The sequence below is a fragment of the Lissotriton helveticus genome, chromosome 7 (assembly GCF_964261635.1).
Source record: "Lissotriton helveticus chromosome 7, aLisHel1.1, whole genome shotgun sequence".
NCBI classification, from domain to species: domain Eukaryota; kingdom Metazoa; phylum Chordata; class Amphibia; order Caudata; family Salamandridae; genus Lissotriton; species Lissotriton helveticus.
Genome location: NC_136068.1, coordinates 138,172,203 through 138,199,409, shown reverse-complemented (window position 1 = coordinate 138,199,409; position 27,207 = coordinate 138,172,203). Strand labels below are relative to the sequence as shown.

Below are 27,207 nucleotides of genomic sequence, written 5' to 3'. Positions count from 1 at the left end.
CACACAGTGTACTACACAACGAATACACTCACTAAGAACTGCAGGGTTAGTATAAACACACACTGGGTGCGATATTCCTGCAACTCCTAGTGAGTGTTTCAATCCCGCAATTCACAGTGAGTATTCATTTTCTATTTTACAGTAAGTGTGTTAATTCTGCAGTCGACAGTGAATGGGTTAATCCTGCATCCAATAGGTTTTGATGAAAAGTCACACCGTCCTTACCCTCCTAAAATGTCATCTAGGTTGATATCGAATATAGTGGTCACATCGCCTGATCTTAGTGTGACAAACCGATGAGGAAAAGGGGCAGATGGGGGCGGGCTGTCGTCTGAGGAGGCAAGAAGGGCAATTAACCACATCAAGATGGCCAAATCACAATGTTGCAGAAACTTGTAGAATGAAAAATAAAACAGTTGTTTTATATGGGTTCCATTTAGTTTAACATTCCCAAAATTCACTGGACTCTAGACACTACTGGAATTCTTGTCAGTGGGTTGAGTGATGTCTGCTGCTTCCAGGTTTCCCATCAGTGAGCAACTGGATGGAGAGTTGGTCCTGCGACCTTCCACTAACTATGTGATTATGACCAGTGGATTTTTGTTTTGGTAGCTGAATGAAGCCACCTTTTGGGTTAGGCAGTGCTTTAAGTTGTCATAAACTCTCAGATACTTAATGCCCACACTTTTGTAATTTGAGATGGAGAGTATCACCACTTCTCCCCAGGTATGCATTCCATTTAAATTGATAATACAAGCACTTCTCAATAGTAAACAGTACTGTGGGATAGTTAGTACTGGCACTTCTACAGTTCTATTTCAAGCACTATGGTTAGTCACACTTTCCAGTCTTAAAAAATAAAATAAAGTATTCCTGTAAGGTATCCTTGTTTCATCTTTACCAACATGGCTTGAACAATAAATCTATGCTCTAATAACGATGGCTTCAAGGAGATAAAATGTTCACTCTCAAGTGAATCCCTATTAAGCTGTGTATGTTTTTTGGTGTGTTTTGATTATGTTGTACGGCAGTGCCTTTCTGTGCATACTGCATCTAGTCTTTGACACAAGGTGATGGATTATATCAGCGCTACAAATGTCGTTCAATTCTTCCTTCAATTTACCAAATGATATACACAAATTTAGGGGAGTACCTCTTTCTTTTATTGAATAGCCCAATGCTTCAGAATATGTGTTTGCCTTAGTCGACTGAGGCGGCTAAAGCGATCGGAGAAAACGTTGGATCCTTCTCTCATGTGTCTTCCTCACCAAAAATCTCTATGCCTAACATTTGATATTGGGTATTCAAAGACAATATTATTTTGAATCCTTTTTCACATCTCTATACCAACACTAGTGAACACTTTTCTGCTATGAAAACTTTATCTTATACTGTGTTTAAGTGTTTAAGCCACTATTCTTTCAGCAATTAGATTCAAACCATTAAATGCACACCCACCCTTACTTCACCCACAACCTGCTTGCATCCTACCACAGAACCAGGCAGTCCAGTCTTGGGCACATTCTTCGTTTCCCCACCACCTCGGGGGCAGTTTCTCTTACCTATCACCTGGAAAAATTCTGCAAGTCTGTCTCCTGTGACAGGAGAGGTTGGTTCTGTATTTATGCTTCCTGGGGCTTCCAGTGCCACACTATCTACTACGCTATCTGCCTCTGGTCTTGGGGTTTCAGTCGTGTTCTCCTCCAGTAAGGCTTTTTTCTCTGTGGAACTTGACTTTGGGTCCCCTGTGTTTTTTGCATCTTCCTGCTCAGACCTGAAAATAAAAAGCAGAGTTAAGATGAATGACATTTTGCTTATGGACAGCGTGATAACAAGACCAACTGAAGAATGAAGCTACGTTTACGGTGGTAAAAGCTTGTCAAGTGGCTCTGAGCATACCAGTACCCACAGTTAGAAACAAGGTCTGGGGTCCTCAGTGGGGTCCTCTCATGATCGTGAGCACTGACCACGACATGAGAGGAACCCACTGAGGACCCCAGACCTTGTTTCTAACTCGGATCACACCCATCCAGTGACGATCTACATCTGAATACCGGATACCACCGTGTACCTCCGTGGAATTCAACGCGATGCCTTGATCTCGAAGACGCGCCCCCACATACCTACTTAGCTGTGGGTTTTGTTAATGTATTTATAACTCGTAGGCATGCATCGTTTGTCCTGAAGATGAACTCTGTATTCGTATATAGGGTTCGAAACATCGTCGACCTGATTACACTATATGCCCATAATTGCATTGTATGATTTGAATCAATAGTGTATTTACTTTATCCTTGTCTGTTTAACTCATATGATCTACAGACTGCCAAACTTGCATCTACCCCTACCCCCGTGTTTGTTTGTCCACAGTGTGGTAGTTGGGCATCGGGTGGTGTCCCACTTGAACTCACACTACAATTCTTTGTATACACTGTTATATACAATATTAAATACTGTCCGGCTGGACAAAGAATATAGCAACTATCTAGTCTATATTTATTATTGTCAGCATATCCCCTACTGTTTAGGGACCTTTGTTTTTGAAATATAAGAGTGGGATTAGATCATTTTCATGCCACTGTCGATTCCACTGTTGCTAGGCGTGAGTCAGTTTGACCGTAATGACTGATTAAGGGCTGCAAGGGCCCTAGTGAAGTCAGGTGGAGCAACGCGAGGTCTTTGCGAAATTTGTTGAACAAGAGCTGAATGTCCTCTTTGGTCGCAGGGGCATGGGGATAGGGGCTCCTCCGTATAAGGAGGCTGTGTTAAGGGGTACAATTCTGGTGGTCAAGGGGGGTCAGGTTTTTGCAGCATATCCCGAATCAAGGAAGAGCAAAGGGGCTTTGATCTTTTGCCACCATTGTGGTGGGGATGGTCAATCAGGGATCAACAAGCACAGTTCACCCAGCAGAGGTGAAACCCTTGTCCCCACATCCAGTCTGAAACTAACAGAGCTAAAAAGCACCCTTTAGCAATTATTGATCTCCTGAAGGACCTGTCATCACTATGAATAATCCTGGTGGTCAGAGAATTAACCTCACATTTACAAAACTGACTACAGATAGACACACTGGTGGAAGAGCTGGCATTCGTACCACAGAGAATTCACCCAATTGGACAAATAACTGAATTCTGAAAAAGTGTGAGTGTGTGTGGGGCGGGGGGGGGTGTTTACTAGCTTTGTACAGCTCGAATACAATGCTGACTAGTGGACACCCAAACCTCTATTCAATTGAAAAGCTTCTCTTGCTTCATATTGCGGATCAGTTGCCCCTTGTGCAAGAGGTGAATGTTATTGGTGCTGCTGGTGGGGATGTTGGAATGTCCCTGAGAGACAATGTGGTTGGTCAATCTATATACGCTGTTTCTGAGCAAGAACTCTCCCTGGCTTCAAAAGTAGCAGTAGCAGAGGCTGAGAAAGGGTGCTTGAGTGCACTACCCATTGACAATAGTGATCAGGCACTTTCTGGCCTACGGTATGTTCCACCCCTACAGAAAACACTTTTGCTGCATGATTTGGAAGACGAGACCCACTACTACCTTTCCAGTAAAATTCAAAAACATTCTGCAGCAGAATGGAGGTTTTACCAATGACAAACCAGTTCTACATCCTCCCACTCTCCAACAAGCAGAGTCGGCTGCAATCACTTGAAAAAGCTAGTGACAGTCAAGCAGGAAGGGAGACCATTCTTGCCAAGTCTGGGCTGGTGTCTGCTGTTTATAAATCTAACACAGGGTCAACAAAAGAGACCCTGGAATAGCAGGTGAACCCCAAACTTAAAGGTCAAAGGAACATCAGTCCCAGTAACATCCTGCTCTTCACTCTGTGATCCATATTGGATCGTTGAAATAATCCAGGAGACACTACTAATGCTCTGCGACTGTCTAGAGAGGAATTATTTTTCTTCCTGTCCAATAACTCTTAGGCAGTACCTTGTCTATGTGCGACTCTGACATTGGTATGACACATTGCATTGCGATCACTTCCTAAATTATTTGGAAACCAGCTAATGGGAAAACTGACTTCAACTGAGAGGTTGATGGAGCGGACAGTTATACCGCTCTCATATTAGTTTATAATGTAATTAGATCTTATGGAAAGGAAATCCAATAGGAGCAGCTGGCATAAATATATAGAATGGGAAAATGCAGGTTGGTGTTCGAAGAGTTGCAAAATATAGGAACAAGACAAATGAAAAGGTGAGATGCATGGAAACCCAGGAGATACATGGAAACCCAGGTAGTGGATGCTGAGTGAACAACCAAACTAGTTTGGTGGCGTATAAGAAACTAGAAGATCTTAAAAATGCACATTGTGGCAAAAGTCCATAATTAATGGCCCTTACAAAGTTGCTGAGGTGCAGACCCCAAGCTGTATATTCTCAATTAGTTCACAAAACCTTTTCCATAACTTGGCTCACGAAAGATTGGCCTCGAAGTGCAGTGGGTGCTTTCATGTCCATTTCCCCTATCAAGAAGAAAAGGTTGGCAGGGCAGTGAAGCTTTAAGCAGGGTTGATCGACATTGGAAATATTAACTGCAAAACTAATTATTCAATGTTGGAAACTTGTCAGTCTTTGCTACGTCAGATGTTTCCCATGGCCCAAGTGAAAAGGTGCAGGAACTTGAAGCAAAAGATTGAGCATCACCACCTCATATGATTACCCAACATCTATTTCCACAGGAAGTGACATCAAAGCATTACCCAGCATCCATCTCTAGAAGAAGTGACATCCCTGCGTGGAGCATGATAAGAAGTAAAGGCGTACACCGGGGTGGGTATGCAAGTAAAGCCATGCATGGAGCATGATTAGATGTAAAGCCGTACACCAGGGGCAGGTATACAACTAAAGCCACGAGTGGGGCATGATTCGAAGTAAAGTTGTACACCGGGTAGGTATACAAGTAAAGCCACTCGTAAGGCATGATTTGAAATAAAGCTTATAACCAGATTTCAATTAGCAGTACAGCCACAAACGGTAGAAGGATAAGATATAAATCTATGTACAAATTAAAGCATAGAACAAATCCATGCATGAAAGCAGGATTAGTAATAAAATTGTAAACCGATTGTGAGTCAGAATTCACTGCACTGAAGTCGGAGAGCAGCAAAAGCAATGCATTGGATAGGATCAAATGCAAAACCTAGTTAGAATCAGGACTAAAGCCTCGAGCTGATGAAGGATTAGATGCAAAGCCTGCACTGAGGCAAGGCTATAATTAAAGCAATGCTTTCAACACGGCTAGAAGAAGCAGTGACACCACTCACTGGTACATAATTATAAGTAAAGCCCTGCATTGAGGCAGGACTACAGCCAGAGCCGTGACTTAGAAGCAATTCCTGCATTTGGTGCAGTATTAGAAGTAAAACTATGGTATGAATTGGAATTAAAAGAAAAACAACGTGCACTGCTGCGTGAATACAAACTAAGAAAATCAAAGATTTGTACAAAAAAACCCACAAAAAGGTGATGGATAGAATGCATTCCATATACAACACAGAAACACAGGAGGTCTAATAGCCAAATAATTTAGCTGAGCTGCCAAACCGACCTAACAAAGTCTCGGAGTACATAAGTCACCTAAGGACAGCCTCTTAAAACATGGGTGAACATTATGTTAAGGAACATACAGACATTTTTAGGTCATTTACAGATTGGTTGGCGTAATCCGCACCATTGCGCAATGGGTTACCATCAAATAGACTTGATGATCAGTCCTATCATCTGGCCATACCCAGGTGTGATATAGGCTAGTCCCCTGATCATTGGGACTTACAAGCCACACCATTCGTTGCTGGTTTTGGATTTGGTCCTACCAACATAAATGAGCCGCCATCTGATTGCTAATCTTTGATGGTTAGTGAATTATAGTGCAACACACAAAAATATATAGTGAATTAAAATAGGATGGTGTGTCCCCCTTATATAAATGTTATTCTTCAGCCGAACAACACCTCCTATTTAAAAACTAGAACAGTGCAAGGAAGACAGTCAACAAATATCTGTCTGATAATGGGCCAACATGTTTCTGCCTAACCGGCAACCTGTCCCATGGCTTTCATCAGGGCCTCTGTTCTTTAAGTCGTTGCACTTAGTATTGAATAAACAGTGGTTGTAAACAAAAAACCACCTAATAGTGAATAAAGTCAAAAAAGGTTGGGTACGATACAACCTGTACCAACCGAGAACTTTAAACCTCCATGTCACTTGGAAAATAGGATTTCTACGGAGGAAAAATATACAATAATTAGTGTGACCTAGCCTGGTCTGTTATTCCCCAACATATGTATCACTGCAATTATTTACAATTAAAATGAAAAGTTTATTTTGCTCACCCTTCATGATAGGGGTATTGACCTCTCCTCACCTGGACCTTGCTCAGGTTCTACGAGGCCCCGCATTGTATAGAAAGAAGAAGTGAAACAGAAAGTAGGAACACCATGAAGCCTTTGTCAGCCCTTCAGAAACTAGTGTCACACAATACCTTCCGCTATAAATCTCAACTTCCATCTATATATCAACAGAGAAGAGACCCCAGCCATCTAACAAGAATGCATGTCAAGTCTCAAAGTCTCTCAGACTGATCACATCGTCTTACAGCTCACTGAATGTTCCTCTCAAATATATATCAGTATTTACCATAGAGAGAACACTAGATGCTAATCGTTAATCTTAGCCTTATTCAATATCAGAATCCCCATACACAAAGTTCTTTTAAACAGAGAGTAGTCTCACACACTCACCTCTCCGTCGGTACCTCAAGCTCACATCTGAGTCTTGAGGGAGGTACCGAACCGGAGAGGACCAATGCTTTAAACTGTTTGTCGTTATGGTGTTGTTCATGTAACTGCGCTTCTCTCAGCATCTTACATCTCAACTTGAGAAGAGATGTGCAATTAAGGTTATATACGCACCTCTAGTGAAACGAATAACACAATAAAAAACATTTACAGTTTGTTGTATAATATTCTTTCTGTGCACTACTTTTCGTTCATTCGGAAACACCCCAGATGAACGCGATTACTCTCGCGAGATAGACTACAAGATGATGTCATCCCGCTCACGTTTGTAGTTCTATTCCCGGAGCGAGTGCATCGGTAGTCTAACATATTACCAGTATATGGATAATACTTCCTACTGGGTTAGATAACACTTCAAACTGGGTCCGGGTAGTCCTTTCAATTTTAAAATTAATTCTGCTTGTCATTAATCTAGTGATTTGAAATAGGACTACACAGTGACATCATATCGTCCATTTTAGTAGTTCATTTATCGCGTTTACCCATTCCTCTCATTTTTTGCAAAATAATATTTTTTAACCTCTGTTGGGAGTTCACATACAATTACTCCACTTGGGATATACATATATCTAGCTTCCAATGTACCGAAAGTAGATTAGGTGTACAATAAGTAATGGATGTGTATCACTATCTCCTAAATCGAATTATCAACAGATTAATTGCATGTCACTGTTTATGTTTCCTACAAGTGTATGAATTGTGGAAACTAAAAGGAATATTGCATATTCATCCTTCTATCCTTTCAGTGATTAGTGTTGCCACTCAGACTTCAGATCTGCCAATACTGGATGCGTATACCATCAACATCCGCACCAGACTCTACAGGAGGGTCCAAGGGATGTCATCATTCAGTCCGTCTGTGTCCGTACGGAGCTTACAGATCCATTTCTGTTCCCTTTGGAAAAGATATCTGGACACATCGCTAATATGCCCCGGTATGAAAGGCTTCTCGAGGACTGTCCATTGAAAATCAGTTTCGCGATGTTGCTTCTCCAGAAAATGTCTCGTGAGTTTGGTTGAACATTTCTTGCACCGAAAGGAGCTCTTGTGCTCTAACATTCGAACGCGTATTTTCCGAGTGGTCATCCCCTTGTATCGAATGGAGCAAGGGCATGTTATCAGATAAATTAAATCATTGCTGTTGCAGTTGCTAAAACTGCGCTGTACCCACGGTCTGTTGGTGCCTATATATATTTCCCTTGAATGTTTGGTCTGGGGGCAAACTGAACAAATACCGCAGGGATGATGCCCCATTACAGGAGGTAAATCCCACAAGGTCTCTCCTGTTTTTCTAGCAATCTCCTTAGGGCGAGTATGCACCAGGCGGTCTCGAATGTTACTTGCCCGTTTACATGCAAAAAGCGGTAAAGCAATTTTATCATTGCTGTGATTCAAAATCCGCCAGTGTCTTCTAATAATCCTCTGGATGTTGTTGCTCCTAGTATTGAAAGTGCTCACAAAAGTGAGTCTTCCTAGAGGAGGAATCTAGGGAAATCTCTAGTAATGTTTTATCATAAGAAGCGGAACTTTTATCCATGCACTCTGGGAAAGAATGGAACGAGTCAATTTTTACTTTACATGAAATAAATACATCTATTAGAGAACACATCTCAGTCATCTTATCACCTAATAAAGTACCCCCTTCCAAAAACAAAAACACGTGGGAATCCTCCTTTCTGCAAGCAAAGAGGAAATCTCCAGGGTAATAAAACTCCACAAATTAACCAACTATTACCCTACTGAAAACATGACAATAGCCAAATTTGACCTATCTGAAGAAGCCTGCTTTAAATTGAGCAACGATTCGCTCACCACTGGTATTTTACCAGACATGCTAAAAACTAGTCAAAAACATTATGTTGCTAATCAATTAAGTTCCATCAAGTGAAGGATACTCTTGCACCCCTCAGGGCAGTGCGACACAATCAATCATCAAAAACCCACCTCTGTGTCTGAGCACTGCATGTGTTTGCGAAGATAAGTACTGAACTAGTTTTCATCTTACCTGCAAACCTTTATCAGCTGATTAAGATGGGGAAATACACCTCAGTCAAATAATTGATCTCTTGCTTTGTCCCTCAAGAAACAATCCTCGCACCCTCATTTTTCAAGTTGCGGCTGCTGAGTCCTTTATTTGAGGGTCAAAGAGCCTTCATCTTTCAACTCTATTATGAATAACACACAACTTCCATTGAATATGTCCTCACCAACATAATTGTCCAACTCTCCTGCTTGATGAAGCTCCAAAGCGGGATGTGAAAGAGCATCCTGATATTAAATCCACAAAAACTGAGTTCCTACTCTTCACAGCAAGACACAAAAACAAATTTGATCCCTTACAAATTCACAAACTAAGGGTAGATGGTTCATCCCCATCCATTTCGCAAACAGTAAAATCGTAAAATCTCTAGACTTCTCTCAGATTCTACCTTAAAAAGATCAAACAATCCCTTTTCACCACCAACCTAAAAACGGCAGCTCAGCCCCTCGTCTGCTCATATCTGTATTTGGTAACACTTTGTTAGCAAATGTACCTCAATCATCTCTCTCACTGCCAAAGGAGCCTACCACTCCACTGACTCTCTTAACACCTGCAAAAACAGTTTGACCACATCTCACCCCTGTTAAGAGATCAACACGGGCTGCCCATACATGCCGGGATTAAATTGAGGAATTGGTGTCTGGATTATAAAGCAGTTCACTTGAAGAGTCCCCTTTATTTGGCAAACCAGACTCATCATATCCAGCAATCAAAGGGGACCCAGAAACAAAGACTGACTTAATCTAGATATCCAATGGTTCAAATCTTTCCAAGCACTAGATAAGATGTTCACTGCAGCAGCTACTTCATTCTCGCACCTAACATAACAAAATAACCTCACTCCTGGCCTTCGTGAAACATATAAAGACTCTTCTCTTCAAGTTACAGATGGACTTATGGGGACAACAACTTCTTAGTAACCGTCAACTCATTGTCCTGTAAATGTAACACTTTTGACTTTTTTACTCTAAGGTAGTTATGTGTTATTACAAATGCTCTTATGTAATACAAAGTTAATTTATGCTGATGTATCCTGCACCCAGAAGACGTTCGCTAGGTGCAGGGAGGCCGGAGCATTTTTATCAAGTTTTTTTATCTTTTTGAGTTGAATCCTCGAAAACAACAAAACCAGTTAGAAACAGTAAAAAATCGAACAGTGAAACATTAAATAATAGCCCCATTGCACTCATCTGTTTGCAATGAAAGGTTTCTGTTTTTTTAATGGTTGCTATTAAGATAGCTATATATTTACCAGGTGGCACCTACAAACGTTAAAGAGTCATATTAACACACATCAAGGACATTTCCTATCTTTTAATCCAAAAATCTTCTATGTTTCCCTTCCGAATTATATCGGGGGTTACATTCAACAAAAACTGAAATAAAACTCTGTCCTGAAGAAGGTGTTTGATCCTACTTCACCGAAACGCTGTTTCAACTTTTTGTAGTTTTCTTGTTTTTAATCATTGAATAAGATATTTGTGTAGTGTTTATTTTGAATTTTTTTAATTAAATGTGGTACTAGCATTGATTATTGTAAAAGTGATATGATATGTTTTAACAAATATTTGAATAATCATTCCTTTTGTAATTTTTGCAATTGTTTTGGTCTTCGACATCCTGTTTTCATCGATATATGAGCTTGTTTATTGGGGGCCCCAATGCATGTAAAGGTTATATGTTGCAATTATTGCTGTTTTTTTAAGTATACGTTTTGTTTTAATTGAGTTAATTTAACAGACCCCACCAGCATTGTACATGTTAATAGGACAGCACTTGATCCACATACAAAAATCAGGGGCTTGTTCTTTTTCTAGTAAAGCATACTCATGCCACCCTGGTACAACAGTGCCTTACAAAACTGTTAAATAAATAGATTCTAGGAAAAGGTCATCACCAACCATATGAAGTCAACACAATTTGGGAGTGACAGGACAGCCCCAAAGGGGACATAACAACATGTCGCCCTCGCATGACAAATTATAAAATTCCATCAGGTTTTTTAGCTTATTACCTGATATTAAAATTTACATCCTGGCCGTCAAGCTTTTAGGAATGCACTGCAATTATTAACCTAAACATAACTAACAGCAAAAATGCCCTGAGGTAACCTATGAACACATCAGTAGATTGCTACAGAGAAGTGTTACTAAGTACCAACACACGAAATTCATGTACAGATATGTTTGCCATGACAAAACACAAAGATATGGCTGAACATGGCAGGAGATATAGTTTTCGGTGTGGACACACAAGGAGAAAATTCACTGAACATAGCAGAAAATCTACTCAACTACGAAGAAATAAAAAGTACACCAAACAAATCCACAAATGTGTTGATCCCATCCAGAATGACAAATACTCTTCACCCCTACAGCCACTAAATAAAGAGTCTTCAGCTCACAAGATGGAATTCATGATCCGTCCACACTGAATAAATATATTGGTACAACCAACAAGGGTGTGCACATCTCTGAATCAATGGGACCCAAGCACAAGTCCCAACTTGCTAACAAGGGAATAACTAGCAAGGAACATAATTAAATACAGCCAGCCATAAAGTTCTAAAATATCCACCCCGATGAACACACATAAGAGAATGGGGACATAAAAAGAGAAACAACTGCAGAACACCTTGAGCCTTTTAAGCAAAACAAAGAAGCAATCAACATACAACAAACCTGATGAAAAACTTTGATGAATGGCTACCTGTTCCTAAGCAAAAGAGTTTTCACACTGCACTACAGCCCACCATACAGCACCAATCAAACTAGGCATCCCGATTAAAAATATATATAGCACCAACCGCTCCCATACTTAGCTCAATTCCAAACTCACCGCAACGCATGTGACACCACACAAATCAACACAGCATCCTGCAAAATCACAACACACCTTTTCACCAACAATACCTGACACTATTTCTCCCAGTATCAGACCACATTACTTCACATCATTGCACATCATACTCATCCTCATCACAATGGCCCCAAAGTACAACTCACTACAGAGCACCATGAAGGCCCACCGAAATACAAGGTATCAGGCCACATCACACAACCCAACAACACATCATATCATTATGCAGCACACTTTTCCACACTCATCACAACACACCATACCTTTCATGCCTCAGGTGCAGAACTAGATCATTTGCTGTGAGTGTTATTCATGTTTCCAAGCACACCAATCATAACCGTGTTGTATTGTCAACCCCCTGTGATTATCACACCCCTCGCTGCAACATGCCATCAAGCACTGTAACTCATTACGTTGCAGTACAGGAGACCTCACTATAATACATCACATCTCAGTATACCCTAAAACATAACATCATACCACTGCTTACCAAGATGGTTTATAACATGGGATTCTTCAACAGGACACTAAAGTGCCCTCCACTTCATATTATTTATACCACGCCACCCCACTTAGTATAACCATGCCACAGCATATCATGTCATATCATGAATTTCCTGGCCAGTCCACCCAACACCATATCGCAGTGCACCACATCACTCCAAAGCAACACTTACTATACCACAATATGCTATGCATACTACACTATACATCACCAACACACCGCAGGATAGAGCATAGCACAAACCATAACAAATCAACAACATACTCACAAGGATATATCACGTAATAACTCATAACAATATATGTATGTATGTATGTATGTATGTATGTATGTATGTATACGGTTTTATACACTGTACAGCTGATGGATGAGTAAGCGGCGCACACTCAATACTGGTACAGTCAAACAAACATTTGCAATGCAATAGATCTCGCATTAGGAAAGTTTGAGCTATTAGTCTTGTAAATGACAATTTTTTTATTTATGTGTTGGTTTTGAAAATAGCTAAATTAATAGCTTTGTCATTTACAATGCCAATAGTTATAACTTTCGTAAATGTGACACATTTGTAATGCAACATGTTTTGTATTTACGTGACTTAGATGTATTGATATTACAAATAACAATGGCTTTTAATTTTTTTAAATAATTAATACTTAAATAAAAGTGATTGTAATTTAAAATGGCAATAGCTTAAACTTTTGTAAATAACTTTTGTGAAGATTATGTTCAGTGTATTTTATTGTGACGAAAATCCAAGAACAGAAGTGAAATATTAACATCTTTTTGTGACATTTGTAATAAAGCTTGAAACATTGAGAGAACATATTTGAACCAGTTGTTGTTGAATAGTTGCACAGATTGATGCTGGGGTGGCGCTGAGTGATGCTGTGGTGGTGCTGAGTGGTGCTCTGGTGGTGCTGAGTGATGCTGTGGTGGTGCCGAGTGGTGCTGTGGTGGTGCTGAGTGGTGCTGTGGTGGTGCTGAGTGATAATGTGGTGGTGCTGAGTGATGCTGTGGTAGCGCTGAGTGATGCTGTGGTAGCGCTGAGTGGTGCTGTGGTGGCGCTGAGTGGTGCTGTAGTGGTGCTGAGTGATGCTGTGGTGGTGCTGTGGTGGTGCTGAGTGATGCTGTGGTGGTGCTGAGTGGTGCTGTGGTGGTGCTGAGTGATGCTGTGGTGGTGCTGAGTGGTGCTGTGGTGGTGCTGAGTTATAATGTGGTGGGGCTGAGTGATGCTGTTGTGGTGCTGAGTGGTGCTGAGGTGGTGCTGAGTGGTGCTGTGGTGATGCTGAGTGGTGCAGTGGTGGTGCTGAGTGATGCTGGGGTGGTGCTGAGTGATGCTGGGGTGGTGCTGAGTGATGCTGGGGTGGTGCTGAGTGATGCTGTGGTGATGCTGAGTGATGCTGTGGTGGTGCTGAGTGATGCTGTGGTGGTGCTGTGGTGGTGCTGAGTGATGCTGGGGTGGTGCTGAGTGATGCTGGGTGGTGCCGAGTGATGCTGGGGTGGTGCTGAGTGATGCTGTGGTGGTGCTGAGTGATGCTGTGGTGGTGCCGTGGTGGTGCTGAGTGATAATGTGGTGGTGCTGAGTGATTCTGTGGTAGCGCTGAGTGATGCTGTGGTAGCGCTGAGTGGTGCTGTTGTCGTGCTGAGTGGTGCAGTAGTGGTGCTGAGTGATGCTGTAGTGGTGCTGTGGTGGTGCTGTGGTGGTGCTGAGTGATGCTGTGGTGGTGCTGAGTGGTGCTGTGGTGGTGCTGAGTGATGCTGTGGTGGTGCTGAGTGGTGCTGTGGTGGTGCTGAGTTATAATGTGGTGGCGCTGAGTGATGCTGTTGTGGTGCTGAGTGGTGCTGTGGTGGTGCTGAGTGGTGCTGTGGTGATGCTGTGGTGGTGCTGAGTGATGCTGTGGTGGTGCTGAGAGATAATGCGGTGGTGCTGAGTGATGCTGTGGTAGCGCTGAGTGATGCTGTGGTAGCGCTGAGTGGTGCTGTGGTGGTGCTGAGTGGTGCTGTAGTGATGCTGAGTGATGCTGTGCTGGTGCTGTGGTGGTGCTGAGTGATGCTGTGGTGGTGCTGAGTGGTGCTGAGTGATGCTGTGGTGGTGCTGAGTGGTGCTGTGGTGGTGCTGAGTGGTGCTGTGGTGATGCTGAGTGGTGCTGTGGTGGTGCTGAGTGATGCTGTGGTGGTGCTGAGTGATAATGTGGTAGTGCTGAGTGATGCTGTGGTAGCGCTCAGTGGTGCTGTGGTAGCGCTGAGTGGTGCTGTGGTGGTGCTGAGTGATGCTGTGGTGGTGCTGAGTGGTGCTGCTGAGTGATGCTGTGGTGGTGCTGAGTGATGCTGTGGTGGTGCTGAGTGGTGCTGTGGTGGTGCTGAGTGGTGCTGTGGTGATGCTGAGTTATAATGTGGTGGTGCTGAGTGATAATGTGGTGGTGCTGGGTGGTGCTGTGGTGGTGCTGAGAGGTGCTGTGGTGGTGCTGAGTGATGCTGTGGTGGTGCTGAGAGATAATGTGGTGGTGCTGAGTGGTGCTGTGGTGGTGCTGAGTGGTGCTGTGGTGGTGCTGAGTGGTGCTGTGGTGGTGCTGAGTGATCCTGTGGTGGTGCTGAGAGATAATGCGGTGGTGCTGAGTGATGCTGTGGTAGTGCTGAGTGATGCTGTGGTAGCGCTGAGTGGTGCTGTGGTGGTGCTGAGTGGTGCTGTAGTGGTGCTGAGTGATGCTGTGCTGGTGCTGTGGTGGTGCTGAGTGATGCTGTGGTGGTGCTGAGTGGTGCTGAGTGATGCTGTGGTGGTGCTGAGTTATAATGTGGTGGTGCTCAGTGATGCTGTGGTGATGCTGTGGTGGTGCTGAGTGGTGCTGTGGTGGTGCTGTGGTGGTGCTGAGTGATGCTGGGGTGGTGCTGAGTGATGCTGGGGTGGTGCTGAGTGATGCTGGGGTGGTGCTGAGTGGTGCTGGGGTTGGACTGAGTGGTGCTGTGGTGATGCTGAGTGGTGCTGTGGTGGTGCTGAGTGATAATGTGGTGGTGCTGAGTGATAATGTGGTAGTGCTGAGTGATGCTGTGGTAGCGCTGAGTGGTGCTGTGGTAGCGCTGAGTGGTGCTGTGGTGGTGCTGGCTGGTGCTGTGGTGGTGCTGAGTGTTGCTGTGGTGGTGCTGAGTGTTGCTGTGGTGGTGCTGAGAGATAATGTGGTGGTGCTGAGTGGTGCTGCTGAGTGGTGCTGAGTTATCCTGTGGTGGTGCTGAGTGATGCTGTGGTGGTGCTGAGTGATGCTGAGTGGTGCTGTGGTGGTGCTGAGTGATAATGTGGTGGTGCTGAGTGATAATGTGGTAGTGCTGAGTGATGCTGTGGTAGCGCTGAGTGGTGCTGTGGTAGCGCTGAGTGGTGCTGTGGTGGTGCTGGCTGGTGCTGTGGTGGTGCTGAGTGTTGCTGTGGTGGTGCTGAGTGATGCTGTGGTGGTGCTGAGAGATAATGTGGTGGTGCTGAGTGGTGCTGTGGTGGTGCTGAGTGGTGCTGTGGTGGTGCTGAGTGGTGCTGTGGTGGTGCTGAGTGATCCTGTGGTGGTGCTGAGAGATAATGCGGTGGTGCTGAGTGATGCTGTGGTAGTGCTGAGTGATGCTGTGGTAGCGCTGAGTGGTGCTGTGGTGGTGCTGAGTGGTGCTGTAGTGGTGCTGAGTGATGCTGTGCTGGTGCTGTGGTGGTGCTGAGTGATGCTGTGGTGGTGCTGAGTGGTGCTGAGTGATGCTGTGGTGGTGCTGAGTTATAATGTGGTGGTGCTCAGTGATGCTGTGGTGATGCTGTGGTGGTGCTGAGTGGTGCTGTGGTGGTGCTGTGGTGGTGCTGAGTGATGCTGGGGTGGTGCTGAGTGATGCTGGGGTGGTGCTGAGTGATGCTGGGGTGGTGCTGAGTGGTGCTGGGGTTGGACTGAGTGGTGCTGTGGTGATGCTGAGTGGTGCTGTGGTGGTGCTGAGTGATAATGTGGTGGTGCTGAGTGATAATGTGGTAGTGCTGAGTGATGCTGTGGTAGCGCTGAGTGGTGCTGTGGTAGCGCTGAGTGGTGCTGTGGTGGTGCTGGCTGGTGCTGTGGTGGTGCTGAGTGTTGCTGTGGTGGTGCTGAGTGTTGCTGTGGTGGTGCTGAGAGATAATGTGGTGGTGCTGAGTGGTGCTGCTGAGTGGTGCTGAGTTATCCTGTGGTGGTGCTGAGTGATGCTGTGGTGGTGCTGAGTGATGCTGAGTGGTGCTGTGGTGGTGCTGAGTGATAATGTGGTGGTGCTGAGTGATAATGTGGTAGTGCTGAGTGATGCTGTGGTAGCGCTGAGTGGTGCTGTGGTAGCGCTGAGTGGTGCTGTGGTGGTGCTGGCTGGTGCTGTGGTGGTGCTGAGTGTTGCTGTGGTGGTGCTGAGTGTTGCTGTGGTGGTGCTGAGAGATAATGTGGTGGTGCTGAGTGGTGCTGCTGAGTGGTGCTGAGTTATCCTGTGGTGGTGCTGAGTGATGCTGTGGTGGTGCTGAGTGATGCTGAGTGGTGCTGTGGTGGTGCTGAGTGATAATGTGGTGGTACTGAGTGATAATGTGGTGGTGCTGAGTGGTGCTGTGGTGGTGCTGAGTGATGCTGTGGTGGTGCTGTGGTGGTGCTGAGTGGTGCAGTAGTGGTGCTGAGTGATGCTGGGGTGGTGCTGAGTGGTGCTGTGGTGGTGCTGAGTTATAATGTGGTGGCGCTGAGTGATGCTGTTGTGGTGCTGAGTGGTGCTGAGGTGGTGCTGAGTGGTGCTGTGGTGGTGCTGAGTGGTGCAGTGGTGGTGCTGAGTGATGCTGGGGTGGTGCTGAGTGATGCTGGGGTGGTGCTGAGTGATGCTGTGGTGGCGCTGAGTGATGCTGTTGTGGTGTTGAGTGGTGCTGAGGTGGTGCTGAGTGGTGCTGTGGTGGTGCTGAGTGGTGCAGTGGTGGTGCTGAGTGATGCTGGGTGGTGCTGAGTGATGCTGGGGTGGTGCTGAGTGATGCTGTGGTGGTGCTGAGTGATGCTGTGGTGGTGCTGAGTGATGCTGTGGTGGTGCTGTGGTGGTGCTGAGTGATGCTGGGGTGGTGCTGAGAGATGCTGGGTGGTGCTGAGTGATGCTGGGGTGGTGCCGAGTGATGCTGGGGTGGTGCCGAGTGATGCTGGGGTCGTGCTGAGTGATGCTGTGGTGGTGCTGAGTGATGCTGTGGTGGTGCCGTGGTGGTGCTGAGTGATAATGTGGTGGTGCTGAGTGATGCTGTGGTAGCGCTGAGTGATGCTGTGGTAGCGCTGAGTGATGCTGTGGTAGCGCTGAGTGGTGCTGTGGTGGTGCTGAGTGATGCTGTGGTGGTGCTGAGTGATGCTGTGGTGGTGCTGTGGTGGTGCTGAGTGATGCTGTGGTGGTGCTGAGTGGTGCTGTGGTGGTGCTGAGTGATGCTGTGGTGGTGCGAGTGGTGCTGTGGTGGTGCTGAGTTATAATGTGGTGGCGCAGAGTGATGCTGTTGTGGTGCTGAGTGGTGCTGTGGTGGTGCTGAGTGGTGCTGTGGTGATGCTGTGGTGGTGCTGAGTGATGCTGGGGTGGTGCTGAGTGATGCTGGGGTGGTGCTGAGTGATGCTGGGGTGGTGCTGAGTGATGCTGGGGTGGTGCTGAGTGATGCTGTGGTGGTGCTGAGTGGTGCTGTGGTGGTGCTGAGTGATAATGTGATAGTGCTAAGTGATGCTGTGGTAGCACTCAGTGGTGCTGTGGTAGCGCTGAGTGGTGCTGTGGTGGTGCTGAGTGATGCTGTGGTGGTGCTGAGTGGTGCTGCTGAGTGATGCTGTGGTGGTGCTGAGTGATGCTGTGGTGGTGCTGAGTGGTGCTGTGGTGGTGCTGAGTGGTGCTGTGGTGATGCTGAGTTATAGTCAGTCAAGTCAAAAAGTGCTTTATTCGAGTTATTACTCATAAAAGCATAGTATACACAGAGTTATAAAAAGCGAATTAATTTACAATCAAGCACATTGACACAACACTATAAGTACTGCTAAAAATACATTCGGTTATAAATAGATTAAAACATTTGACAAGGACAATTTCCAAGATGTAAAACGCTGGAGTCTAAAAGCAATTATACAAGTGCAAAAAACAGTTAATCGAGACAGAGAATAGTTAATTACTAGCAGTCTCTATCTTGATTCATGATCATCAATAATTAAAAAAACAGTAATGTCAAATTCATGGGGACCAATTGATCAGACAGAGAATAGTTATTTAACTAGCAGTCTCTGTCTAGTTTGTCAGACAGAGAATAGTCATTTAACTAGCAGTCTCTGCCTGAGCGTCCACGCCCAACCCAGATACTTTGCTGTAGCTATCTGGATCCAAGAAACTGGACTCGTACATATAATTCGCATAGCTACAGAGCTACATGATGTCCCAAGGTTCCTGCACATAGGAGCTAACCACACTCGTCTTGGAATAGCATAAGTTCTGCATGAAAACAGAAAATGACCCAGAGACTCACTCCCCAACCCACAGGCTGGGCAGGTGTTACTACCACCTGAACCCCATTTAGCTGTCAATGTTTTTATAGGAAGTGCACCAGCTCTCAGTTGGAATAAAAGCTTCCTATCACCTGGTTTGGAGATGATATCCCAATATGGTTCCAGGACTGGATACATTTTAGCCTCAAGGAAATACAAAGACATCGACCCCAGAATTTGAAGCATTTAAAGTTTTGGTAGCAACCCATTCCCAAAAAATATTTTTTAAAACACGCTTAGAAGGGAATGAGGCCCCTGCCGGGTCCTGCCATAGAGAACTTAACCCTAGCTCAAACAGTATAGTTTTCAGAGATTTAAGCCAGCTTATCTTGTGGAAGCCATCAGCCTTGATGACATCCACAAAACCCGCGGCATAATGTGAGAGCTCAGGAGTGGTCCAGAGTCTGCGCCAATATAAGATCGGGCGTAATCTGGCCAAGTCCTTGATTTGTTTCCTTCCTAGGTCGTATCGGAGGGGCAACAGTGGAGTACTTTTGGGTGTACCGGTGAGAGTTCTTAAAAATTTATTTTCAGAGGCTTGCAAAAATGTAAGATTTTCAAAGCCCCACATTTCTGCGCCATAAAGTGCAGACCCAATAGCCTTTGCTTCATATACGAATAGGGCTGGTTTAACAGGTTTAGTTAGCGACTTCCTGTGTTCAGAATTAATTGTGCCAGCTATTTGTTTGTGTCGCAAAACGGCAATTTTTATATGCTGGTTCCACCTGTGGTCATCAGCTATTTGGATACCTAGGTAAGTGAATGATTTAACTAACTCTAAAGGCCCGCCGCTCATCATAATTTTGGACTTAAAGCTACGCTGCGGCTTAAAGCTCATTAATTTAGTTTTCGTAGTGTTCACCTCCAGTCCATGTTCCCCACAGAAGTTCTCAAAAATTGTCAGAGCACGCTGTAGGCCACTAGGGGTTTTTGATAAAATCAGCGTGTCGTCCGCGAACATTAATATGGGGATTTTTAGGCCTGCAAGAGAAGGAGCATCCACGTTCGCAGTTACCAATCGTGAAACTACACCGTTTATGAACAATGTAAATAGAGTAGGAGCCATTGAGCACCCTTGTCTGACCCCTTTTTCAACACGGAAATCAGGAGTGACCATCCCGTGGCCGCCCCACTGAATTTTTGCATAGTTAGACTCGTGGAGGCGCAGTATCATAGTTAGTAACTCATCAGAGACCCCCACACTATGCAAGACTTGCCACAGTTTCGCACGTGGGACCAGGTCGAATGCAGCCCGCAAGTCGACAAATGCCGCGTACAGGCTGCACCCCCCCAAAACCACGGTTTTCCACTGTAACAATTGGAAACGGAACACTTGGTCAATCGTGCTTGTTGCCCTTCTAAAACCTGCTTGGAATGGAGATAGGATACTAAAATCCTCAGCCCAGTCGAGAAGCCTATTGACCACCACACGACCCACAATTTTTTGTACAGTATCAATGAGGCTAATAGGCCTATAGTTACAGGGCTGAGCACGGTCCCCCTTCTTGTACACGGGGATAATAACTGCACCCCTCCATGAATCTGGGACATCTGCTCCCTGAGCAATAGAATTAATAAGCAAATGTATATATTTGCACCAGCGTTCACTATCGTTTAAAAATATATCAGCGGGCACTCCATCTTGACCTGGAGCTCGCCCACATTTTACTGCACAAATAGCAGACATAATCTCTTTGAAATTAAAATTATTGCCTTCAAAAAACTTCATAACAATACTGTCCTCATCTGAGACCCGGGTATTAAGAGTGTATTGCGAACTAAAGAATTTAACCCATGCTTCCTGTGAGACGTTATTACTTGGAGACTCTTCAGCTCTCTCAGAACCCCATTTTACAATATTCCAGAATGCTCTGGAATCCTTCCTGTCACTGGCCTTTTTCAGTTTGCACCAGTGTTGTTCGTCCCAATCCCTCTTAGCTTTAGCAATGCATACTTTGTACTCCTTCCTGGCTAGAGGAACAGACACACAGTCTCGCTTCTTGATTGCCCGGCCAAGGTCAAGTCTTGCCTTCCTACAATCAGAATTAAACCATTTAGCATCTTTACGAGTGGTAGCCCCCTTGTGCTTGTCAGGTCTTAAAAAGTGCACTTTGATCTTAGCAAAGAGGCTATCATGTATTTTAACCACTTCCCCCAGATCCTTAGGAGAGGCATTAGCTAGTTCCATGGCAAGAATGGCTAGATCAGTTTCACTGTTAATAATGTCAATAGCCTGCTGATTTCTCGCTACAGTGTCCCATCTTAACCTGCGCATATTGTTCTCAGGGATAATGGACGGAGGAACTAATTCATTCGGGCAGATAGGGCTTAACTCAGCAGGCCACCATTTGTGAGTCACACATAAGGGGTTGTGGTCACTCTCAGGTCTTATAATAACTTCCATGTCACAAAGGGTAGGCCACAGATGCAAACTACAAATCACGTAGTCAATTCGACTTTTGTGCCTCCCATTGTCGAAAGTTGGAGAACCATTTTTATCCCTAGCTGTTCTCCCATTCATAGCTCTCAAGCCTTTTTCCAGACACATTGCATTGATAGTTATTATATCCTCGGTCCATCGGGAGACTGGTTTCAGATGCAGCTCAGGGATGTCCCAAAGGGAATCCTCATCAGCACCAGTAAAAGCATCTCCCGCAACCAAAGGCTCAAACGTCCTATTAAGGTCTCCTGCTATAACAATGTTATTTTTATCAGAGTGATCGTCGATAAGGTCGACCAGGGCTAATATTGTTTCAAAACGACCCTTAGAGCTCCTGATATAAACGTTGTAAATGTCAAGTGACCCTGTTCTATCATTAGAAATCCTAATGAACTGGATATCATTGTGTCCGATAGCTATGTTTTTAACTGAGAAATTTAGTGACTGTCGGATCCATATAGTAAGCCCCCCCATAGGTCTACCTTTCGGGCCCTTGACAGCTGGCACGTAGAAATTCAAGTAGCCTAAAAGAAAGACAGGATCGCATGCCCAAGTCTCCTGGAATATACAAATATCAAATTGGGTAACAAAACCAAGCCAGTCTCCACAATCGAGTTTGGATGTCAGACCAGCTATGTTCCAGGAGAGTAGGTTAGCAGCCCCTGACAAACGTCCCTGGCCTAATCCAGGGAAAGAATTTAGTACACAGGCCTCGCCATCTGCTTGAGCAACCAGGTTGTTCAACAGATCGTTAGTAGGGCAATTAACATTCTGGGCAGGTAAGCTATCCAGAAACTGATCCCCATTAACTAGTGGTACTGGGCTTAGTTTGATAGAAAGTCAATCACAGTCATCTAAGTTAGAAAAAGCTGAAAATCTATTCTCCAAATTTAGACCCCACTCTGGCCGCTTCACTTCCCTCCGCCCTTTTGTTGGAACAACGTTCCACTTAGTTTTTAGCATTGTTTTATTAGAGACCCTCCCACTACACTGATAGAAGAAGTCTAGAGTGAGTGGAATGATTTCAGTCGATCTCCGTTGCGGAGGTAAAAGGTTAGGTAGAATATTGGCCAAAACCTCTGGGTCAGAGAAATGTAGGACAACACAATCACCCTGAAACTTCTTTGCGCTATTGCCTATCCACCTCACCCTTCTGGCCTTTACTATTTCTTCAGCCAATTGGTGCTTACCCCTAGGAGTTATTAACATATTATTTGTTAACCAATAAAGGGCTTTAGACAATAGGGATGAGGTAGATTCTTCCTGACCAGGCTGCAGGAGAGGAACATTGGCTAAAACCAAGACCAAAGGAGAGGCATCAACTATCAGCTCTACCGAGCCAGTTACAGATTCTGGGGCGGAGGATGCATCTGGAGGAACGTCTTTGTTCTCTGCACTATCAAGTATGGATATCAGGGGAGCCACCGGAGGGTCAGGTAGTGAGGAGGCCCCACCACCCACCAAAGAAGAAGAGGCCTTATTAGACTCTACCCTACTAGAAACAGCATCTGGTAGTTTGCCTACTTCAGATAAGGTTTGATTCAGTAGACCCCCAAGGCGATTCACTTCTTTAGTAAGTTTATCAATTCTGCCTAGCAGTGGATTAACAATGTCCTTTACCTTAGTGTCCATCATACTCAGTAAGTTCTTAAATTGACCACTAGTGAAAGACATAGAAACGTTATCAGAAGTGTCATCTTCTTCCCTCGCGGATTTACTAGGGGGGGATGCAATCTTTTTTCGGCTTGATCTGAGCCCGAATCGTTTTGGCTGTGGCTGCGGCTTTTTAGCCCCTCTGGTGGAGCGAGGAGCAGGCACCGGAGTGGGGGCTTTATCCTCAGGTAGATGTTGATCAGTCTCCGTCTCACTCTCGCTGACTAACTCAATAAGAGCTGACCGATTCATTACAGCGGTATCAGCTTGGTCAGATTCACTTGCAAGTGCACAGCAGGAGCTAGGTTGCTCTGAGGATTCGACAAAGACTGAAGCCGGCGAAGTTGGTGAGCATAGGGCAGATGGTGAACTCAGGCCAAGTGAAGATCTCCTGTCACTATTGATTTTGGCAACTACCTGAAAGATATAGTTGTCCATAGATGCTGAGTTATAATGTGGTGGTGCTGAGTGATAATGTGGTGGTGCTGGGGGGTGCTGTGGTGGTGCTGAGAGGTGCTGTGGTGGTGCTGAGTGATGCTGTGGTGGTGCTGAGAGATAATGTGGTGGTGCTGAGTGGTGCTGTGGTGGTGCTGAGTGGTGCTGTGGTGGTGCTGAGTGATCCTGTAGTGGTGCTGAGAGATAATGCGGTGGTGCTGAGTGATGCTGTGGTAGCACTGAGTGATGCTGTGGTAGCGCTGAGTGGTGCTGTGGTGGTGCTGAGTGGTGCTGTAGTGGTGCTGAGTGATGCTGTGCTGGTGCTGTGGTGGTGCTGAGTGATGCTGAGTGGTGCTGAGTGATGCTGTGGTGGTGCTGAGTGGTGCTGTGGTGGTGCTGAGTTATAATGTGGTGGTGCTCAGTGATGCTGTGGTGGTGCTGAGTGGTGCTGTGGTGGTGCTGAGTGATGCTGGGGTGGTGCTGAGTGATGCTGGGGTGGTGCTGAGTGATGCTGGGGTGGTGCTGAGTGGTGCTGGGGTGGTGCTGAGTGATGCTGTGGTGGTGCTGAGTGGTGCTGTGGTGGTGCTGAGTGATAATGTGGTGGTGCTGAGTGATAATGTGGTAGTGCTGAGTGATAATGTGGTAGCGCTGAGTGGTGCTGTGGTAGCGCTGAGTGGTGCTGTGGTGGTGCTGGCTGGTGCTGTGGTGGTGCTGAGTGTTGCTGTGGTGGTGCTGAGTGTTGCTGTGGTGGTGCTGAGAGATAATGTGGTGGTGCTGAGTGGTGCTGCTGAGTGGTGCTGTGGTGGTGCTGAGTTATCCTGTGGTGGTGCTGAGTGATGCTGTGGTGGTGCTGAGTGATGCTGAGTGGTGCTGTGGTGGTGCTGAGTGATAATGTGGTGGTACTGAGTGATAATGTGGTGGTGCTGAGTGATAATGGGGTGGTGCTGAGTGGTGCTGTGGTGGTGCTGAGTGGTGCTGTGTTGGTGCGGAGTGATGCTATGGTGGTGCTGAGTGGTGCTGTGGTGGTGCTGAGTGATAATGTGGTGGTGCTGAGTGATAATGTGGTGGTGCTGAGTGGTGCTGCGGTGGTGCTGAGTGGTGCTGTGGTGGTGCTGAGTGGTACTGAGTGATAATGTGGTGGTGCTGAGTGATGCTGGGGTAGCGCTGAGTGATGATGTAGTGATGCTGAGTGGTAGGGTGCTGAGTAATGCTGTTGTGGCGCTGAGTGATGCTGTGGTGGTGCTGTGGTGATGCGACAGATAGATAGAGGGCGATGGATAGAGGGAGGCCGATAGATAGATATAGATAGAGGGAGGGCGATAGATAGATAGAGGTAGGGCGATAGAGTGAGGGAGGGCAATAGATAGAGTGAGGGCGATAGATAGATAGATATAGATAGAGGGAGGGCGATAGATAGATAGAGGTAGGGCGATAGATAGAGTGAGGGAGGGCAATAGATAGAGTGAGGGCGATAGACAGATAGATAGATAGATAGCTAGAGTGATGTTGATAAATAGATAAGAGTGGGGGCGATAGATAGATAGAGTGAGGGCGATATATAAATAGAGTGAGGGCGATAGATAAATAGAGTGAGGGCGATAGATAAATAGAGTGAGGGCGACAGATAAATAGAGTGAGGGCGATAGATAGATAAATAGAGTGAGGGCGATAGATAGATAGAGTGAGGGCGATAGATAGAGTGAGGGCGATAGATAGATATATAGATAGAGTGAGGGCGATAGATAGAGGGAGGGCGATAGATAGATAGAGTGAGGGCGATAGATAGAGGGAGGGCGATAGATAGATAGAGTGAGGGCGATAGATAGAGTGAGGGCGATAGAGTGAGGGCGATAGATAGAGTGAGGGCGATAGAGAGATAGATAGATAGAGGGCGATAGAGTGAGATAGATAGATAGATAGATAGATAGATAGATAGATAGATAGATAGATAGATAGATAGATAGATAGATAGATAGATAGATAGATAGATAGATAGATAGATAGAGTGAGGAGAGATCAGAACATACACTGGACCACCGGAATGTGATCTCATGGGTACATGGGGACGTATGGAATGAGTACGGGATGGTATCATTCACTGTGTTACGAGAACAATTTGAGCTGGCGGAGAACCTAGACTTGCACCATCAACAGGTGAACCATATTCTTCACCACAAAGAGCTGATACCTTATTTGGCAGAAGAAACACAACTAGAATATAGAATTCTGGGAGCACCCTTCAACAAATATGCAGTTCTGAAGATCTATACTACCCTACTTAATGATAGTCAAAACTTTCTCTAAGTTGGGAGAGAAAAGGAAACAAGACCTGGGGAGGTTAGAGGATGCAGACTAGGGAGAAGCTTGTAAATATCTAAGAGAGGTGGCCATAAGGGCCAGGTTTTGCTTGGTCTAACTGGGAATATTACAAAGGGCCTGGAGTTGTCCATGGGGACAGGGATATTGAACGGGAGCGAGGAGAAGAATAGTTATTTTTTTTTTTTTTTTTTTTTTTTTTTTAGTCCTCATAAGTGCAATATTTGAAGTAAGGAGTTGTCGGGGCCCCTTTCTCTCATTGAATCTTACCCTTCACTGTCCTAACATAGGGTGTGTGTAACTGGACAGTTCCCCTGGAGCGTCAATTAAGAGAGAGGAGGGTCCCCTTGTTTCCAATACTTTGTAGAAGGATTGAGTACGGGGGGGTGGAGCTAGCCATTATGGCTACTCATGCAGGCCTTCTCCTGCGTTTCCATTGCTTACACATAATCATTGGACTTATGTAAACGTTTGTCGTACCGATCACACAGCCAGTTTTACATCTTGGATACCTCCATTATTTAATTTGCACCTTGCTGGTAATTTTCCCAGATTTCCCAGAACTTGAGTTTTTTTCTGGGGGCCTTTCTTTTATCAAGTCTATAGATTCTTAGTATGGAGGTCAACCAATCACTATGAGTTGGAGGAGCAGAGCTTACCCAATTTATACAAATTTCTCTCCTTGCAAGCAAAATTAATAAAAAAAGGAGATTTTCCTGGAGAGTAGAAAGCTTATCAGGTGCATTTGAGCTCCTTACCCCAAAGATAATTAAGTCGGTACTTACATTTAGATGTCTTCCTAACACCCCATCCAAAGTCTTACCCACATCATTCCAGAAGCCGTCGAGAAGGGGGCACTGCCGAAACATGTGTAGATCGTCGGCTCTTTCCAGCCCTCTTTCCAGGAGAAGAATAGTTATGACCATTGAGAGAATCCACAGAATGTACCCTTCAACTAGTGGCTCTGGTTATCAGGGGGAGGAAGACGGTGGCAGACCCACAGCCAAATATGCACTCCATTTTTGTAATGAGGCTATGATGGTGGCTAGAAAGGATATAATTAGATCCTGGGGATGCACTTCCGTTCAGACGTTGGAGTAATGGTGGGAGTCTAATATGGACTGGTGCATGCAGGCAGGGGAACTGGTATTAAGAGTGAGGATGCCCCAGAAATGTAATGAAATATGGGGTCCATGGAGGGACGTAAGGGGGGACCGTGAATGACGTTTGTTAAAGTAAGGGACGGTTGCAATACGTTTCTGGAAGGAAGTATCTCCTCTGCTCGTCCTGGGTTATAGTTTGTAAGTCAAGTGGGGGCAGGAAATAGCCGTATTAAGATACATGTGCACCTGCTAGGCACTGCAATTCTGGATACGGAGTTTGACCTGATCTGTCAGCCGCGAAGTTACATATATAATGTTGTTGTGTTCATGCTATAATGGAGAAATACTTAAACATTTTTTTTTAAAGGGAGCTCGACACCAAGCTGCAGCAGGGCTCATTATTGAAGATTCTGAAGTAGGGCAGAGAAGAGAAATGGGGTGGCGGAGGTTGTGGGAGCAAGTGAATAGGCATGACTGTGCTGTAAGGTTTACGCAGAACCTAAGAAAGAAGCAAGAAATGCACTCTTGGAGTACTAACTGAACAACGAAAGTAAAG

At 45.2% G+C, this 27,207-nt stretch overlaps 1 protein-coding gene across 2 annotated transcripts in view; it reads right to left on the bottom strand.

Moving 5' to 3' along the window:
• The window catches only part of MYLK2 (myosin light chain kinase 2), a 158,764-nt gene that overhangs the window by 77,030 nt on the left and 54,527 nt on the right, over positions 1 to 27,207 (bottom strand). For both annotated transcript variants that reach the window (XM_078651759.1, XM_078651758.1), the window contains exons 4-5: positions 1,563 to 1,774; positions 226 to 331 (exon numbers count right to left, since the gene is read on the bottom strand). In XM_078651759.1, coding sequence (XP_078507885.1) covers positions 226 to 331; positions 1,563 to 1,774 — 318 coding nt within the window. The remainder of the gene's footprint in view (positions 1 to 225; positions 332 to 1,562; positions 1,775 to 27,207) is intronic.